At 35.2% G+C, this 20,280-nt stretch overlaps 1 protein-coding gene and 1 long non-coding RNA gene across 7 annotated transcripts in view; both read left to right on the top strand.

Moving 5' to 3' along the window:
- Window positions 1-16,156, top strand: part of SRFBP1 (serum response factor binding protein 1) — a 65,666-nt gene extending 49,510 nt beyond the window's left edge. For 3 of the 5 annotated variants that reach the window (XM_023197261.2, XM_023197271.2, XM_026454527.1), the window contains 5 exons: window positions 8,139-8,220; window positions 8,970-9,684; window positions 11,238-11,275; window positions 12,385-12,527; window positions 15,153-16,156. In XM_023197261.2, coding sequence (XP_023053029.1) covers window positions 8,139-8,220; window positions 8,970-9,684; window positions 11,238-11,275; window positions 12,385-12,527; window positions 15,153-15,341 — 1,167 coding nt within the window. In that variant the 3' untranslated portion in view covers window positions 15,342-16,156. The remainder of the gene's footprint in view (window positions 1-8,138; window positions 8,221-8,969; window positions 9,685-11,237; window positions 11,276-12,384; window positions 12,528-15,152) is intronic. The other 2 variants (XM_023197288.2, XM_026454528.1) reach the window with 1 other exon arrangement.
- Window positions 16,157-16,845: 689 nt separating this feature from the next.
- Window positions 16,846-20,280, top strand: part of LOC111530200 — a 43,767-nt gene continuing 40,332 nt past the window's right edge. For both annotated transcript variants that reach the window (XR_002727732.2, XR_002727733.2), the window contains exon 1: window positions 16,846-17,122. This is a non-coding gene — a long non-coding RNA (uncharacterized LOC111530200). The remainder of the gene's footprint in view (window positions 17,123-20,280) is intronic.

The following is a 20,280-nucleotide window of genomic DNA, read 5'->3' as shown; positions in this document are numbered from 1 at the left end:
CAAAGTACTGCTACTAACATTCTACCTCGACCAGTTTATTTATAGTCAGTTTATTTTAGGTAGTATTTCAAAGAGGAGATCTTTTTCATTTTGGGATTGTTTACATTCTGAGATACATCCAAATGCTTTTCTGTTTACAGTAAATACCCATATACCCAAATAAAAAATTTCCATTAAAAGGTAAGATGTTTTCCCTTTTTTCTTTAATTTATTTGAAATGGAAGAAACTGGGGGTATGTTTCTGAAAACCAGTTTCTGGAGAATTTTCCATGGCAAACATTATGTCAGCTTTAAATAAGGAAAGCTGTGGTTTCCTTCATACCTCCCGATATTGGGAAGACGTTTTTCATGCAGGTGTAAAAACTGTTTTTTCATTGAGATTACTTAGTAGCCTTTTAAGCTTCAAAATAAATTTATTTAAGATATATCAGTGTATTTCTATTCCCTCTATAAATCTCTGTTTTCTATCTCATCTATGAAGCCTGTCACATTCTGCTTTGTATTAGTTATTTGTGCATTTGTCTTAGCCTTTTAAATTAGAGCAACATTGTGAGCTTCAAAAGATGATCTCTGTGTCCTTATGTGTAAGATAGTGTCTTCACATAATAGTAAGAGTTCAGTAAATATAAAGAGGGCAGAAGTTAAGTGAGGAAGGATGATGGGCAAGAGAGAAATGAGGGAAAGAGTCTGTTCTACTCATTCTTGTGAGTTTCTGCACTTAACCCAGTGCAATAAGCAAGATGCAAATATTATCCCAGTGCAATAAGCAAGATGCAAATATTATCCCAGTGCAATAAGCAGGATGCATATATTATCTCAGTGCAACAGAGACCCAAAACACTGCCAAAGTAATAAACCTGAGCCCATCTGCTTCATCAGCTTTTTGTTTTAATGCTTATATTTCATTTCTTTTCAAAAACACATGAAGGGAGCTTTACGCAATTCATAGTGTAAAAAACATCCGGAGTTGGGTCACGACATGTGAAAGTTATCTCAGAGTTGAGAAGAAAATTTGTTGAGAATACTAGACTGAATTCCGAAAACAGATTTTGAGTTCTAGCTTGTTCCTAATTGGGTAGGTAATTTTGAAATCAAGCCTAGAAGGTTGGTCTCATTGATTGATAAAATCTTTGGCCCGTTTCTCCTTTAGATCTTGTTGAAATTTGGATTTTAAAAGTTAAATGTGGGATTTTCTAAGAATAAAATTCTTAAGAATAAAATTAAAGATTTAAAATGAAAAGCTAAAAATATTAAATTTGACTTTCTCTTAGGAGGAATAAAAATACTTAAATAATTGCCATAATTTACTAAATTGGTATATCAAAGACTTTCTTTAAAACCAACATTTCTAAGTACATGTGTAATTTTATTAGTCTTTTAAGAATGGAAAACTTAGTATTTATAAAACATATAACTAATGTGTATGTTATTAAGATTTTCATTTGCAGTTTTTTCACATTTTTGCACATTAGAATATTTTTTCTACTCCCATAATTGCAAGCAACTGAGATTTGCAAATTACATGTCATCAAGACGAAATATAAATTAGTTAAAAATAGCTGGCAGCTAAATATAAGGAATATTGAAGGACCAGATATATACTAAGGAGATATATGTCTCTCCTACAATACACTCTGATGTTTAGGAATGCCTTGATTAAATAATTTTTAATTCAATGAAAGCCTCAATTCTAATTATTATGATTTCTTATAGTGTTACAATAACAGTATTCTAATTAGTACTTGAGCATAACTTGTGCCTTTTTCTTTGAGACTGACAATTCAGATTCTGGGAAGTGATTGGTAACATCCTCATTATAAGTTGTGAACTCACACTCTGCAAAGATTCTTGTTTAACAAAAGTTAGAGGTTTCTAGGAGTTTCTGCATTTCAACTAGTGTTGCATTCTCCCTAGCTTTGTGACCTTAGGTTACTTACCACCTCTGACTCTTGTTGCTTCTCATTTCTGTAATAAAGAGCTCTTCCAGATCAAAGGTCCTGATGTTGTATTTTAGTCCCTCTTCAAAGTTGTTATGGCATCCAATAAAAATGACAAAGCTCATCCTCCAGTGTTTTTTTGCCTCAGAACGTCACTGTGTCATGCACTCACTATGTCTGTATTGTAATTTTTAAATATGTTTTGTTAAGTATTATTAACTCTAACATTTTACATATTTCAATATAACAAGTAGTTCATTCTCTAAGATGTTTGGCCATGGTATTAGATAGGCAACTTTATCAAAATTTCATTTATAAAAATTAGAAACACTGAGTACATTTTGAAATGTATATACACCATAAAATTATGGTAGAGAGTAGGTACAACACATACTTCACAGACATTTTTGTTAAAAAATTCTCAATAAAATAAACAAGAACTTGAGAAACCATTTATTTTCAACCCATTGTTCTTAAACAGAATGGTATTTCTACCTGCGAAGCGGTGTTTCTCTTAGCCATTTTTGAGGACATGGATACTTCCACATAGTGTAAACTGGATTTTGTATTTATGGTTATTCAGAACTTTCCCAAAAGCAAAAAATGTATTCTCTGGTATGGTGCGATTATAGGAAATCAAATGCCCACATGTCATCCTTTTCATGAATAAGCCACATTCTCATCAAATATTAGCTGAAGCATAAAGCATTAGAATATGTTTTATATTTTCCTTAAAAAATAACTACCCTTATCAACAAAGTACTTATTAATAGAAAAATATATTTGATGTAGAGGTTATTTTCATAATCTGAAACTCAGAAGTCATGAAAGTTTGATTCATGAAAATTTTAAATTTCTCACCCAGAAAATTTTCCAAAAAAAAGATTTTAAAAAATACTAACATTGCAAATACATGTGAAAGGACACAGCTAATTTTCTAAATCTGTGAAGATTACTTATGATGAACAAACCAGCAGAAAAAGAACAAAGCAAGATTTATGAACAGATGTTTATAGAAAAGTACATACTAGTGGTCTACTAACATAATGAATAAAAAATAACGTTATAATGACTTACCGTTTTTAGTTTACATTACAGAGTTTTTAGATTACAGAGAACAAAAAGTCTGCTAACATTCTGCATGGGAAAACCGCATAGAAAAACATACTTTAGTATATTGCTAATGGAAGTGAAATTTGGTAGAGCTCACTTGTATGTGGAATCTAAAAATGTCAAACTCATGGAAATAGAGAGTAGAATGGTCATTACCAGAGGCTGGGGGCAGGAGTAGTACAAACTGGAAAAGGGAGAATTGGTCAACAGATAGAAGGTTACAGTTAGAAAGAAGAACCAAGTTCTGGTGCTCTGTAGCACAGCAAGGTGACTACACTTAAGAATATATTTCAAAAGAGCCAAAAGAGAGGATTTTAAATGTTCTCATCACAAAGAAATTATAAATGTTTAAAGTGATAGATATACTAATTAATCTGATTTGATCATTCTACCATGTATACATATGTCAGTATCACTTTGCACCCCATAAGTATATAAAATTATTGTCAATTAAAACAAAAAACATATCCTAGAGTTTTATAGCAATATTTATATATTTATAACATTTTATCAGCTGATAACATTAACTGTTATTCTTCAGAAACACAAATTGCATATAATTACAGAACCTAAAGCTGTAGTATACATAATTCCGCATAACTACTCATTTTATATCCCTACATGCCCTGTAGACCCAGACTTTTATGTTCTCCTTTGGCTAACTGCTGTTATATATGGCTGCAGAGCTCCAATTTGACAACTACAATGGGAGTGACTCTCCTGGGATTATGCAACACTGTGGCCTTTTTCGAATCAGTCTCATTTTTTATTAACTTGATATTCTTCCACAAATAAGTGCTCCACAAAGATTGCAACATAAAAACACAGTTATAGAAGAAGACATTAGAAAAAAAAAATCTAAAAAAGTCTTCATTCATGAGATTTGTACATAATTATATAATTGTAAATCTTTTTCTAGAGTCTTTCAGAAAAAAATGAAATTCACTGAAATCAGATTACTAAATCAGAGTTAGTCTGGGATATCGTCCAGGGCAGAGAAACAGCTTTGCTAAATAAAATTAATGATAAAATGATTCTTAACAAAATAGCATTTACCCCCAGAGTCAACACTAGATATGCAAGTATTATACCACTGCTCTTCTAAAACTTGTTATAACTAAGATGGGAAGGTATAGCTAACTCTGGAAAGAAATACCCAGTTCAGCAAAGATTTTAGCAAGTTGTCAAAGCAGGGATTTGGAAACAGCAGTATACTACACAATTTTTTCTTTCTTCCTGATTTTTTAGTTCTGCCCCACCAAGGATTGTATTTGCATGTAATTTAGAGCAGGCATCACACTTTTTCTGTAAAGAACCTGAAATGAATGCCTTTGTAAGACACACAGCTTCTGTCACAACTACTTCGCTTTGCCATTGTGTCATGAGTGTAGACACAGGCAGTATACAAATGAATGTGATTGACTTTGTTCCCCTGTAACTTTATTAAATAAAAGAAGTTCCAGCAGCAGGCTGGAACAGCCCCCATGGGCCAGTTTGCCAATTCCTGGTTTTGAAAATCAAATACTTCTACAAGAATTTTTTTATAAAAATGGCAGTACTCTGTTATTCCTTTCCTGCTTCAATTGCAGTTAGTTCATACGGAGTTTACCCCTACAGCAAGATGTTGATGTACTGTGTTAGCTTTTTCATTTTAAGCACTAGCTGTTAACTTTATGTTGTGGTAGGTAAGGATCTCTTTTCTCTTTCAGGCTCTAAGTCATATATCCCCCTCCATCCTCCTCATATACTTATCTCCTGATATCCCTCCTTATCCCCTCCATCCTCTTTATATACTTGAATCAGATTAGATGAACATTTAGTGATTATGTTGTTACTGTGAGTCATGTACTGAGTTATTATTACTTTTCTTTTTCTGCATAATATTTCTGTTTTCTACCATTTGTGATAGGTTTATTTTGTTAGTTTTCTGTCTTATCTCTAGTGTGACACCAGTCTCTCCATCTGCTATTGACATGTCCTCTCCAGATATTCAACACACCAAGTATCCCTAACCTAAGTCTCCTGTCACCATCATACTGGAAAGTTCCTTTTGCCTGGTCTTCTGTTTCTTGTCTCCTATGCCGTTCTGATTACTTGTATCCTTCCTTATTTTAGGGGAGCCAGTAGCTTCTTGGGCAGAAGTGTACAAGGGATATAAATTTTTTTGAAAAAACTTTGCCTGTGTAGAAGTATTTTTCTTCTTCCCTAGGTTGGAAATTCTTTTCCTTCATCATTTTAGAAGCATTAGCTGCTCTATAGTTTGACTTCGAGAATTAAAGTCTGAAACCATTGTGATCTGTACATCTTTTCTTTTTAGTTTATTATTTGGTGTCTTGTTTTATTATCTGAAATCTTCTAGGACCCAATATACTGACGTGACTATTTTCATGTATTGTTTTCAGTCTTCTTAGCCTGAAAATCATGTTTTCCATTGGAGTTTCTATATTCTAGATTTTAATACTCAAGTAAGCATGTTTGACCTATGCCTTCAGCAGCCCAGCTTGTCACTAAGTGACTCAGGATACTAGCAATAGGCTTCCTTCCTAAATTCTCTTCTGTCTGTCTTTCCTGTATCAGGAAACTCAGCAGCAGGTTGAAGAAACGGGTTCACTTTGTGCTATACTTAAATGAATGGTCCATAAGTAGACGACATTTCTCGGAAAAGGTTGAACAGAAGCTGTGTCTAATAGTCGGAATAGAGGTGTATCAGTTTCCTAAGGCTGCCATAAGAAAGTATCACAAATTGAGTGGTTTAAAACTACGTAAATTGGCCAGATGCGGTGGCTCACGCCTGTAATCCCAGCACTTTGGGAGGCTGAGGTGGGCGGATCACAAGGTCAGGAGTCCAACACTAGCCTGGCCAACGTGGTGAAACCCCGTGTCTACTAAAAATACAAAAATTAGCTGAGCGTGTTGGTGGGTGCCTGTAATCCCAGCCACTTGGGAGGCTGAGACAGGAGAATAGCTTGAACCTGGGAGGCAGAGGTTACAGTGAGCCGAGATCATGCTACTGCACCTCCAGTCTGGGCAACAGAGCGAGACTCCATCTCAACAACAAAAAAAGGTAAATTTATTTTCTCACAGTTGATGAGGGTGAAAGCTTGAAGTTAAGGTGTCAGTGAGGCCACACTTTCTCTGAAAGCTCCAGAGGGGAAACCTTCCTGCTTCTTTTAGTTACTGGTGGCTGATGCCAGGATAACTCCAATCTTTGCCTTAGTGTTCACGTAGTCTTTACTGTGTCTCTCTGTGCCCCTGTATCTAAATATTCTTCTCCTTATAAGGAAACCAGACATACTGGGCTTAGGACCACCCTGAACCACTGTGATTCCATCATAATTTAATCTGCAAAGACTTTGTTTCCAAATAAGTTCACATTCTGAGTTTCCTGGTGGATGTGAATTTTGAGGGGACACTATTCAACCTAGTACACAAGATAATTAAATAGCAGGTGGTCCTGGCACAGGATTTGCACCAGGTGTAATTTAAATATTCTTTGAGTGACATTACTCATATAAATCCTCTAAACAGAATAGCTTGCATACTGCTATCATCTTGTTTTTATTTTGGTATTCATACATTTATAATTCTGGGTTGGAAACGCCTTATATTTGACTATTCACAATGAAGGGTAAATTTAGGATAAAGACATTTGAAACTGGTTGTTTTACTTTCACATACTAGTGAAATTTATTCACTAGCTTTATTAAATATCTATTGGGTGCCTACCAGTCACTGTTCTAGGCATTGAATCTTTAGCAATGAGGCAAACAAAGTCTCTGCCTCATAGATATGAAAACATCTACACTGCAGTGCAGTGGTAAGTGATGTGAAGTAAATAGTGATGGGAAGTGTTGTGCTAGTTGAGATGACATTTAAGCAGATACCTGAATACAGTGAGATGATCAGCCGTGTATATATTTGGGAGTAGAGTATTCCAGGTAGAGAAGAGATTGCAATGGTATGGCCTAAGCATCAGAAGGCAATAAAGCTTAAAGAAGAACAGATATGGAAATAGCATGATTTGATTACATTTTTAAAAACTGCCGTGGCTGCTATGTGGAAAACTGACTGTTTAGAGAGCAAATTGCAAAGGAGAGTGCCCAGGTATAAGTTTAATTATGTTGGTCCAGGTGAAGGTGTTGGTGATTTAGTCAAAGGTAGTAAGAATAGAAATGATGAGAAGTGACTGGTTTTGGATGTATTTTACATTTGAAACCACAGAGTGTCTTGTGAGTTTTGAGGGAAAGAGAAATATTGGGAAAGAATCCTTACAGTTTTAGGCCTGAGCAACCAGAAGAATGGAAATTACATACAATCAGATGGAAAAGCTACAGGAGAAGCAGATTAGTGAGGAAAAAACAGAATTCTGTTTTGAGGATGTCAAATAGATGTCAAGTTAGGTGGTTTGATGTATCAGCTTAGAGCTCAGTGGGAGCTGGAGGTCGAAATGTAGATGTTGTCAGCCTTCATATGGCATCTCAAATCATTAGCCGGCGTTGTGGTTTTTCCACAATTATAAATGTATTGAATATTGTATATAATGTCCCCATTCAGTCATCATCAAATATTTATAACGTGTTTTCTATGATCTGGTTATTGTTCTAGGCCCTGAGAACGTGTCAGTGATAGTAGACATTTAAAATAGAAATATAGAACATTAGATAATTTCTCTGTTAAATGGGACTTCAAGTATTACAGTAGTCTCACCCAGTTTAGCACTAATATGTTATTTGATTCTTTGATATTAATTTAGTCTTCTTAATTGGATCGTTTAAGCTCATTGATAGTTGGTTTTTTTAATGTTACACATGATGCTTATCACAATTCTGGGAACATTAAGTATCCAAAGAATATTTATTAATGATTAAGTGACCATTTTAATTATTCAAAGGCAGTAATATTTTTGTCAGGATGATCATTGTCTTTAGCATGGCTTGATTATACAGATAACTTATCTAAGGAGAATATTAACTAGTTCTATTCTCCAACTCTAATTTTTAAAGACTATGATAGATTTTATTTTATTCACTTTCAATGGTGTCATTTTTATTTTATTTCCATACGTTTATTATATTTTTAAATTTGCAGCCAGATTCTACTGCAACTGAAAGAGCAATTGCCAGACTAGCAGTACATCCTCTTCTGAAGAAAAAGATAGATGTGCTAAAAGGTATGAATTAAATGACTTTTAAGCCATGTACTTAATGCCTTTGTAGACTTTGGATAATGGTGATTCACTTATTTTAACTCTTGAGGTTCTATTATAAATGCAAGTTTCTTTCAAATATTTACCAATGTGGAAGGTGTCTGAAAATACAGAAAGTGTGATCTCTGAAGAAAAACCAAATCTGTATTGTTTAATAAATTCTAATATATGAACATATAATATGCAATATGTATATTTCTATATATAATATATACGAGATAAAGTTGAATAGTTTTTAAAACTATTGACATAACTCATTACTTTTGGTTTTCCCACTTAGGAACATAATTTTTTATATGTTTATTATAAAATATATTTATAAAATGAAATGTTTTTGTCACATGATACTGATTTTTATGTATGAAAGCACAATTTATAATACTCAATGCATTATTATTATATAAATTAAAGTTGCCATTTCCTTTTATTTGTATAATGTGATGTTTTTACTGTTCTTCATAACTCCAAGACATGAAGAAAAGATTTTCTTTTCATTTTCACAATTTAAAATGAATACATCTGAGCATATCATATGTTTGGTTTTTAAGAAGTCAAAAGATTTCTTTGTGAATTCAGACCCATTATATGTATTTAATATCAATTCCAATTGCCCTCTTAAATCTTTTCAAATAATTTTTTAAAATATTGTTCTAAAACAGTCCTGTTTTATATGTTTCAGTGCTAAAATGAGTCATGCACTGTTTCTCTTGCAGCTGCTGTCCAAGCCTTTAAAGAAGCAAGACAAAATGTTGCTGAAGTTGAGTCATCAAAGAATGCTTCAGAGGACAATCGTTCTAAGAATACATTGTATTCAAATGATAATGGAAGTAATTTACAGCATGAAGGAACTATTATCATTGAGCAAAAAGTCAAAGAAACCAAAATACTGAGGAAGAAACCAACACATAATTCAAAGGAAAAAGTAGCCAAGATGGAACATGGACCTAAAGCAGTGACTATTCCAAATTCTCCATCAAAGCCTTCAGGAAAGGATTCTGTAGTTTCCCTTGAGTCCCACAAGACACCTGCTGACCCAAAGCTGAAAACACTAAGTCAAACTGAAAAAAACAAAGGATCTGATAGCTCACTCTCTAGTAACAGTGATGGCGGAGAAGAAATATGTGAAGAGGAGAAGGAGTATTTTGATGATAGCACAGAAGAAAGGTTTTACAAGCAGTCTTCCATGTCTGAAGATAGTGATAGTGGTGATGACTTCTTCATTGGGAAAGTCAGACAGACAAGAAAGAAGGAAAGTAGTTGTCATTCTTCAGTTAAGGAACAAAAACCACTCGAAAAAGTGTTTCTTAAAGAAGATACAGGTGAAACTCATGGGGATACAAGAAATGACAAAACCAAGCCAAGTATAGAAACCAGAAAGTTAGAATCAGTGTTTTTCCACTCTTTATCTGGATCTAAAAGCTCTAGAAGGTAAGATTCTTTTTCTGTTCTGAAATAATCATTAGTTCTTTTTTAAAAAGCTAGAAATATCTACGTGTCCATACATGAAGAAACTATAATTCTAGTTTGTACAACCCATCCAGTTTTTAGACATGGCCCTCTCCAAGGTTATAGTGGGATATTAGGTACAGATACACATATGGCAATGCCACATTTGTCCAGTTTCATCAGAAAATGAGATGTTATAGCCAAATAATATGCCAGCTGATTTAAATTTTATTCCTTCATTTATCAAAGCTTTGAAACTTTGAAATCGTTTTGGATGAAAAACTTTTGAAAATGTTTCACGTGTCTTTTTAAACAGAAGCTTCTGAAAAGAATATGGTATTTTTTTCTTGATGACCCAGGCCCATTATTTTAAACATCAGTCATGTTACTGTCTAGTACCATTTCAGTATGTAAGGCTGCTTTGCTTGCCCTTAAACTGAGTTTCTCCAGACTGCTTTTTATGTGGTGATGTTGCTATCTCCATCTCTGTTGCTCACCACTTTTCATAGTTGTTCTGTTATAAACCAGTAAGTTTAACTTTATTTGTAATTCCAATTTGATAAAGGATATCTTCACATTTTAGAGTAAAGGTTATGTTTAGCTGATTTCTTCAGTAACAGCTATAAACTGTTCTTGCATATATTTACAAGTCAGGGATAGTTTTTAATGAAATGGAAAAATGTGATGTAAAAATTTTTCAAAAATGTCACAGTATGTATGGCAAAGACATAAAAACACGTGGAGTGTTGAAATAATTAAAATATTTACTTCTGTTTTCCAAACTTGCCTCAAAAAGCTACATTTTTTTCCTCATCTGAAAATGGCATATCACTATCTCTTTACCACAAAATATATAAATCTTTTTTCTTTCTTTCTTTTTTTTTTTTTTTTTTTTTTTTTTTTTTTTTTTTTTTTGAGACGGAGTCTCACTCTGTCACCCAGGCTGGAGTGCAGTGGAGCAATCTTGGCTAGGCTAACTGTAACCTCTGCCTCCCAGGTTCAAGTGATTCTCCTGCCTCAGCCTGCCGAGTAGCTGGGATTATAGGAGCATGGTGCCACACCTGGCTACTTTTTTTTTTTTTTTTTTTTTTTAAGTAGAAATGGGTGTCACCATATTGGCCAGGCTAGTGTTGAACTCCTGACCTTGTGAGCCACTGTGTCCCGCCAAAATGTAAATCTTAATTTTTGTTGTATGAGAGTCATTCTTCCTGTGAGGCTTTAGAAATTCTTTATCTAGATAATCCCCAAGAGTAAAGGCAAGGTAACCAAGACAAGACATTTTCCATTACAAACAAAATTCTCTTTAAAGGTGGTGAGGGAAGTAGGTCCTCATGTGTCTGCAGTAACACTGGATTCTAACAAACCTTTGTTTGATACACAACCTGGGACTTTCATAATTATCTTATTGTTTGCTGGTGTGACTAAGGAGTATAGTAGCCCTTTGAATTCATTTTATCATCAATTTTGTTATGTTATTTTCTTAAGATCAGAGGATTTATCTTCAAAAAGTCATAATGGTGTTTTTCTTCTTTCAGAAATTACAAAGAACAGGCTCCAAAAACAAGATCACTAGGTATGTATTCACAGTTGCCTAACCTTCATATGCAATTAAGCTGTGTTTTAACAAAGTAAAAGAATGAAAAATCGTTGTTGCTTAGTATAATCTGAATGAATTATGTACCCACAGAAATATTAACAGAGCATCTTATAATTATCAATATAATTTTTTGTTGCTGGTTTTCTTTTTTTCTGTGTCCTGCCAGAGGGAAAAATATAGATAAAATTTATCAGGAAATATTATGTCTATTTAACTTATCTCAAATTAAATCAACACATTTTTAAGTAAATTATGTAAGTTATATCTTAATTATTAGTGATCCTAAACACTAATGCCATGCCATTAAATATTGAATAACAAGTATATTACTTTCTTAGGCAAGAGTATAATCAGAATATTTTCAGATTAATTCATAACAAATCTAAGTTTAATATATTTGCGGAGAGTGACTTCTCACACAACCCTAGACTTTCACTAACTTAACATAGCAAACATTCATTTCTCATTCACATCACAGTCCACTGTGATGAATTAGCAGAGAGGCTGTGTTCCACATAGTAATTCAAGGATCAGGCTTCTTCCATCTTTTGGCGTTTTCCTCCTCCAGGTTCCAAATATTCTCCATTTGCCAATAGAAGGGAATTAAGTACATGGAGAATTTTGCAGGTTTTTGTGAGCCAGGCCTGAAAGTAGCAGAACCAGTTTTGCTCACATATCATTAGCCAGAATTCAGTCACATGACCCCATCTAGCCACAAAGGAGCTAAAAAATGCAGTCTTAGTATATATCTAGGAGAAAAGAGGAAGTGGAATTTTGTGAACACAGAACTTTTTCTGCCAGTGACCATACTTTCTATCACCAGATGCCCATTTCGTTTGTCCTCCTACACAGAGCACATTTACCTCCTTCCCAAAGAAGCCAACCCAAAGTCACATCCAGTCACTGCATCCAGCTCAAAGTTCAGGATCACTGGTCATGCAGTACTTTCCATCAAATGTCATGGATGAGATTCCTCAAAGTTTGGTGACGTTTGTACTAAAAAGAAATTCATACCATGATATACCATGTATCGAGTAGCAGAACAGGGACCAAGTAATGAAAATAAAAACTCTTAATTGCTTAAGGGAAAAATGGAAGCCACACAACAAGTCTACTGCCTGAAATTCTGCTGAGCAAAGATTATGAAGGCTCTGAGAGGAACTTCCTTATCCGTTGTTTTTCATGGTCCCTGTCTAGGAAGGGTCTTTGCTTCATGGCCGCATCTGAGGTGGGTAGTTAACATCTCTTTGGAGTTTGCCCCAAGTCACTGGTACAAATATAAAGTGATGAAGATGGTACAAAGTTCCGCAGAGGTTTTTTCCGTCCCAGGCTTGTGATTTCTTTCACTGTACACTCCCTCAAAAACTCAATGGATTTCTGACCTGTGTTTCCTTCAGTCCATCTGTGGGCTAGTTACTGTACTGAAAATTCTTTCTTAGAGCTAGTTCTCAAACTTGTCTTATTTATGTTTGTTTGTGTTTTGTTTTGTTTTTCCTGCTTCCCACTCTCATTCAGCATCTACTGCATTGAGAATTAATCAGGTTTGGATGGGAAAGCCATACATTTAGTCTTATCTCTGCTCTAGGGCTGAGTTGCTGTGGGCCTTTTATTGCTTAAAACTTTTCTTAGACTTGCAGGTTACTGTTTGGGAGTCAAAAGCTTTTCTAAACCTTAAGTTCCCAAATATCTAGATTCTTTCTGTTCTCTGTTCTCTTTTGTGTAGTACATTGTCAAGGACAGCCAGTAATACGTTGATCTTTTTATTCTTTCCAACTGGTTACCTTTGTACAGCAAACTCCATAGGCTTGTGGCCTGCTTGCCAAGTTATCACAGACAACAGTTTTATCTATTTCTTTGGCACATAGGTTACTTACTTCTCATTGTCAGTTATCTGTTTCCTTGCTACCCACCAGCGAACTGCTAAGCCAATGCCATATCTTTATGTTATTGTAATGGTACTTCAGAGTACCAATTTTAGTATTATTCATAGTAGACTACCTGCTATAACAAGTAACTACTAAATCTCATTGATTTGTCATCCATCAGTCTGTCTGCTCCTTGGAGTTTTATTCTATCTTGTGCCTCTTGCCTCCTGTGGATCCTAGGAGTTCTCTTCATTCATCAGTGATTGAGAAGTAATGGAAGATGGAATGTGAGGTTTTTATGGTCCAGGCCTTTTACTCACATTTTATTGGCCATCACTCAATTAGTCATATGACCTCACCTAACTGCAGCAGGAATGGAAAATATTCTGATTGTATGCCTAAAAGGAAGTTAATACAGGATTTGGCAGAAACGTGTCAGTATGCCCCATTTATACCATATATTCACAAACATAGGATAACTGTAAATATAAGACATACCTACATTTTCACAATGAGGATATCCAAATAAAGGGTTTTTTGTGCTTAGCTTGTATGCTTAAAATATTTACCAGTTTATTTACATAATACAACTGTATGTAATATATAAAATAATACATTCATTTAGAAATACTGCCTTATTCAAATCTCAGTTTTTATGAAACAGGTTCTTTTTAAACTTGTCATCACTACAGCCGCTCTTTGAATATTACAACAGATTTCTAGAGCACATGTGATTTGTATAAGATAAGGTTGTTTTGATTTCTGTCTAGATAATGTTTTGTAAATATTATCCCAAACTATGCACTGGTTTATATAACATTATTGCATTTGTTTTCTTAAAGAGGTCTTTAAAAGACCTCTGACAGGCCGGGCACGGTGGCTCATGCCTGTAACCCCAGCACTTCGGGAGGCTGAGGCGGGTGGATCATCTGAGGTCAGGAGTTTGAGATCAGCCTGACCAATATGTCTCTACTAAAAATACAAAAATTAGCCAGGCGTAGTGGCACACGCCTGTAATCCCAGCTACTCAGGAGGCTGAAGCAGGAGAATTGCTTGAACCTGGGAAGCGGAGGTTGCAGTGAGCCAAGATCGCGCCACTGCACTCCAGCTTGGGCAACAGAGCAAGACTCCATCTTAAAAAGGGGGGGGGTTCTGACAATGATTTCTAACTTGCCGTGGAGAAATTACATAGTCATAGGACTGATTAGTAAGTCTACATTAAGTTTCTTGTCTCTCTTTTTCTTTCTGATTCCGTCTTCTAAGTTCTGTAAGCACCTAAAATGTGCATTGATTCTTGTCTTTTCATGCTAGTATATCTTCCCCAAATAAGACTTGATTCAAAATCATATAAAAGTGATAAGATACTATATGGACTAGAATACAAGTTGCCACCTTCATACCTGGAGACTAACGTTACAACTAAAAAAGAACTTTGTCTTATATTCTTCAGTAGACTTAGTAGTATACCTTGTAATAACCATTTTTGGTTCAATAACAGACGGAAGTGGAATCAATTTATAGCCCTTTAAAAATAGGTAAACACTATCAGTATTGTCAGACCCAGTGGAGTGTCTTAGCTAAGATGTGAATTTTCTGGCTACATCTGCTTCATGTACACAGATATCATAAGCTAATGATGTTCCTTTGAAAATACAAGATGCCCTTCTTTTTTGCCTTCTATGCTAGTACAATGGAGTGATTCCTTTCTTAATGTTATTATAAATAAGACAGCACAGCATAAATTAAGAGGCACTCAATAAACATCTACTTATAAGGGTTAGAAAGCATGTGTATCAAAATTGACTACTCGTATGTAAATTTTCAGCTTCAAACTATTCCCTGTTGGACTTGTTTTAAATTGTGCAATATTCCATTAAGAAAACAAAACTTCTTTTTTTAATATTGGTTTGAAAAAGATGAAATTTACATCTCCTATATGCTCTTTAGGTATATAGTTAGTTGTTATTATTTTTGCTTTCTCCTCCTAGATTTTCCACAGAATGAGCCTCAGATCAAGAATCAGTTTAATAAGAAGCTACCAAGAAGACTTGAAAATACAAAACAGCAATTGCAGCTGCCTCTTCATCCTTCGTGGGAAGCAAGCAGAAGGCGAAAAGAACAGCAATCTAATATTGCTGTGTTTCAAGGGAAAAAAATTACATTTGATGATTGATTAGTGCCTCTTTCTGCGAACTTTTCCATCTAAAAAAAAAAAAAAAATTTTTTTTTTAAGACAGGGTCTCACTGCCGTTGCCCAGGCTAGAGTGCACTAGTGCAATCCCGGCTCACTGCAGCCTTGAACTCCTGGGCTCAAGTGATCTGCCTCCCAAAGGGCTGGTGCTGCAGGTGCGTGCACTACCCTGCCCTGCTTTCTCACCCCAGGCCCTGCAGCTATTACTTAAACTCGTATTTGAATAAATCTCTTGGCGGGAATTATAGAATGTTTGTTTTTGTATTTCTTTTTTTTTTTTTTTTTTAAGTACATTCAAGTTATGTTTACATAAGCCTTTCACAAATCCAATATGTACTTAAATTGATTTTTAATATCCGTCTGACTGTTTCCCTTATGAAGTAATTTGGGGATTTTAGTGATCCCATATTTTCTCTTTAGTGCTTATCATGAAATGTGCTTCACTGGTTCAGCTCTGTTGTTTCCTTAAAAAGTCAATGTATATTTAAAATAATAATGGAAACATAGGAAATCATAGCTATTTAAACCAGATCACCCTTGTTAAAAAGCATTCTTGTTAGCAAACTAAAATAGTAACTTTTCTTATGGATGTACAGATAAATAAATACTGATTTTATTATTGTTTTACGTACTTGTGATCATGTACTTTTTGATTCTAAAATAGTTGTCTAGGACACTTTTGGGATTCTTAATTATATTTTAGTTACTTAAGAAAATTGTTTAAATGTAGCAATACAACCAATAATTGGTTTTATGTTTCACTGCATATAAATATTTCCATTAAATCAAGAATGTATATTATCTAGTTTTGACTATATATTCTTATTTTAAAATTTTTGAGGAATCGTAGATTCTAATTTTTAAGAACAAATTCTGAAGGCAATTGGATTAAAAGAGCATTTCCACTGATAGCTAAGCAAAGAAGTTGTAAGATGACTCACTGAGGAAAGGACTGCTTTATACATTACAGTACTGCTATTTAAAAGGAAAACAGAATTTTTTAAATCCCTTCAAATGTTTCCCTTTTGCTATGCTGGGAAAAATTTTGAAGTTCTTGGTAAACTGAATAATGCTAATCCATGTTTCCTGCACATTAGTTCCTTTAATGACAGGGAAGGCCATCTATCTGGTTAACCTGTATTCACAAACTCTCAAGAGTTTCTACTTATTTCAAGAACTTAAGAATTTAGATAACTCAGCTGGGCGTGGTGACTTGTACCTATAATCCCAGCACTTTGGGAGGCTGAGGCGGGTAGATCGCTAGAGGCAAGGAGTTCAAGACCAGCCTGGCCAACATGGTGAAACACTGTCTCTACTAAAAATACAAAAAATTATCCAGGCGTGGTGGCCAGCGCCTGTAATTCCAACTACTCGGAAGGCTGAGGCATGAGAATTGCTTGAACCTGGGAGACGTGGATGTTGCAGTGAGCTGAGATCACACCACTGCACTCCAGCCTGGGTGACAGAGTAAGACTGTCTCAAAAAAAAAAAAAAAAAAAAAAAACTTAGATAAATAGAATAATGAAATTCAAGAGATTATGCAGAGAGAAAATTATTTTTGCTGTGTCAAATGAAAACATTGTTTTTGAACTTCTTTCTTTTACATTTTATTTTGACATAATTTCAGACTGACAAAAAAGTAAAAGGAAAATGGCTCTGTACCTCCCCAGAGTTTGCCAGACTGTGAAGCTGGGGTCACCGTCCTCCACACTGCTAGGTCTGTCCGAGACCTTTTACCTCAACTGGAAGGAGTGAGTTAGAGTCCAGGTAAAAAGTTAAGAGGGAAGAGTTTTGTTAGCTGTTAGCTCTTAGATTTTAAGTTCTGTTGGACTTTGTTCTGGGATGCAGTGAAGTTACTTAAAATCAGATTGGTCATTTCGAGGTTTGTGCTTTGTTAGAATGGGTCTACAAGAGCCATTAGTCTAGGGCGTTGGTTCTCAACTTGGAGTGATTTTCCCCCCAGGGAATATTTGTCTACATCATCTGGAGACATTTTGAATAGTCAAGGGTGGGAAGTGGGAGGGGGCTACATCTAGCAGATATAGGCCTGGGATGCTGCTAAGTTGTCCATAATATATACACACACATGCAAAGAATTTTAGAGCCCCAAATGTTAACAGTGCTAAGGTTGAGAAACCCTAGTTTAGGGTGTGTCTGACTCCACTACCAGACATTACCATTTTAGAAACTACCTGATACTGTATCTATCAGGAAAGCTTTCTGCAATGGCTGGTCAGAATACAAACTATACCTGGGCTTGTGTAAGGCTTAGTTCCACTTACTCCTTTCTAGTGTTTAGTTTTTTCCCTGACCTTAGTATATTCTTTGTACACCTCACCCAGGTTGATCTTCTACTAAAGACTTGAAAGAACCCTTCTACAGATCTTTGGAGCACTTTTTCTCTTTCTGTGTATTTCCTTCCTCTGGTATTTTGCCTCACAAATTCTAATCACACTGACTTTTCTGAACTCTGAAGTCTGTCTCTAATTTCAGTAAGGCCACTTAGCTCTTTTGGGGTTCTCTCTGCACTGTAGTTTGGAAACTTCAGGCAGTGAGCTGGTATACTTGGAGCACTCAAACTGATTTGTTTTTCTTCTGTCAGGTATGGTTATCCTTTGCCACCTCTTCTCCATTGTCTGAAAACTGTTTGGTGTACTTTGTGCAGTTTCCTAGTTGTTTAATGTAGAAGGGCAAATCCAGTCCCTGTTATTCTATAACGGTCAAAAATTGAAGTCCTTCTTAATTTTAATGCTCAAATTCCACTTAATTTGGCCAATGGAAGCCTCCACAAGCTGTCTCCTGTGTCCTTTTAACATGTAAGTTCTTTGTCTAATCGTGAGAAAATTGATTACCATTATTGAGGATATATTTACAGCTTTGAAAATTCAACCCTAAAATATGTACACAAGTTAGTTTCAGAATTGCTAAGTCATAGGTCTGCAAAACAGAAGCCTCCTAGCCAGAGGGTTCAATATTTGTTTAGAGCTCTTTAAAAGTTACCTGGGGTAATAACAGCTAAAATGGCGGAATAAGAACATCCAATTTTTTTTCTCTCCATGAAGGCAATAAGAAAACTGTCCAAACTATCAGAATCAACCTTTTCAGAACTCTAGAATTAACCAAAGGCTTGCAGCAATCCAAGAAGTATTTACTAAAGAAAAAATATCTAAATCTTGAACCTTGAATCTAAATCTTGATAAGAACAGAGATCACTGTGAAACCTTGCCCTATGCTAATCTCCTGCTTCCGAGATTCATGGTAGCTGTGAAAACCAACAGCCCATGATCATAGTGCAGACCATCAGCCTGGCAGCCACTGGAGGGAGTTCAGAACAGGGTTGGAGTTTCTTCAGACACCTGCCCTGAGAACTGTCATCATTTGACCTGATCGATGGTTCACTGGAAGACTTAACTTGCAATGCCATATTTGTTTCATCTGAGTTAGAGCTTGCCCAATGAGATAAGCTTTTTCCCAGAGATTGTTCTTCAAAAACAATTAGAGGCATTTTTTTTTTTTAAACATCAAGACTACCTTAGGCAGTGAGTAACAGTTGGGGTAAACTAACTTAACCAAAAAGTAAGTTAAGATAGCGTCTTTAATGTCTTTTTTTGAGTAAGTCTGAAGTCTGGGCTCCCTCGGGGAATTTCTATTGCTTTTTTTCTATTACTCTTTTTAACCAAAATAACCACACTACTAAGCTTAATGAATCAGAGATTTCAATGACCATACACAACAAAGAATGTAGACCTTACACAGAAATAGTTAGAAAGGTTAAACAACTAAAAGATAGGGACTTTGATAAGTTACGACTTATTTTTTGGAATCAAGGAGATTATGTACATGCATAAAACTGTGTACATACTCAGGAAAAAGCTGAGAAGGCCCTAAACTCCCACCAGTGGCTGACCTTGAGGCACTGCATAAGTAGGCGAAGACTGAGGAGAAGCTGTTAACTGTGGCTAAGTATTAAAGGTGTGCCCCAACACACAGAGTCCCCAATACAAAGAGAAGTATTGATTTCAGGCATTGAAGGAAATCTGTCCAGTTAATTAACACGCTACTAAGCATATGAATCAGATATTTCATACACAACAAAGAATATAGACTTTGCACATACATAGTTCAGAAAGGTCACTAAACAGCAAAATACAGCAACAGCAAAACCTAGTAAGGAAAGGCAATCTGATTTATAGAGTTGTAACATTATGTTATTTAAAATGTCCAATTTTCAACAAAAACCTAGGAGACATGCACAAAAACAAGCAAGAACGGTCCATGCACTGATGGGGGGAAAATAAGCAATAGAAATTACCTAAGGAAGCCCAGACTTCAGACTTACTCAAAAAAGACATTGAAGACACTGTTTTAAATGTGTTCAAAGAGCCAAGGTAAACTGCCTAAAGAGCTAAAAGGAAGTCTGAGAACAACGTCTCACCAAATAAAAGAATATCAATAATGAGATAGAAATTATGAAGAAAAGCCAAAAAAGAATGAACAGATTCTCAGAGACCTGTGGGACACTATCAGATGTACCAACATCGGCATGATGAAACTCTCACGTCACCCAGAATTTTCACCCATAGCCATACATGCCCAAGATAATTGAAAACATGTTCACTTAAACAGTTGAATGTGAATGTTCATAATGGCATAATAGCTAAAAAAAAAGACACAACCCAAACATCCATCATCTGATGAGTAAACAGTGTGGTTTATACATACAGTGGACTATGAATCGGGCATAAAAAAGAATGAAGTATTGATACAGACTACAGCGTGAACGGATGATCCTTAAGAATATCACGCTAACAAAGAAGCCAAACACACAATATGATTCCACTTATATGCAATGTCCAAAATAAGTAAATCCATAGAGACTGAAAATAGATTAGTGATCGCTAGGAGCTGGGAGAGGGAAGAATAGT

The sequence above is a fragment of the Piliocolobus tephrosceles genome, chromosome 4 (genome assembly GCF_002776525.5).
Source record: "Piliocolobus tephrosceles isolate RC106 chromosome 4, ASM277652v3, whole genome shotgun sequence".
NCBI classification, from domain to species: domain Eukaryota; kingdom Metazoa; phylum Chordata; class Mammalia; order Primates; family Cercopithecidae; genus Piliocolobus; species Piliocolobus tephrosceles.
The sequence above is the reverse complement of the archived record's forward strand: the minus strand, read 5'-3'. Positions and strand labels throughout refer to the sequence as shown.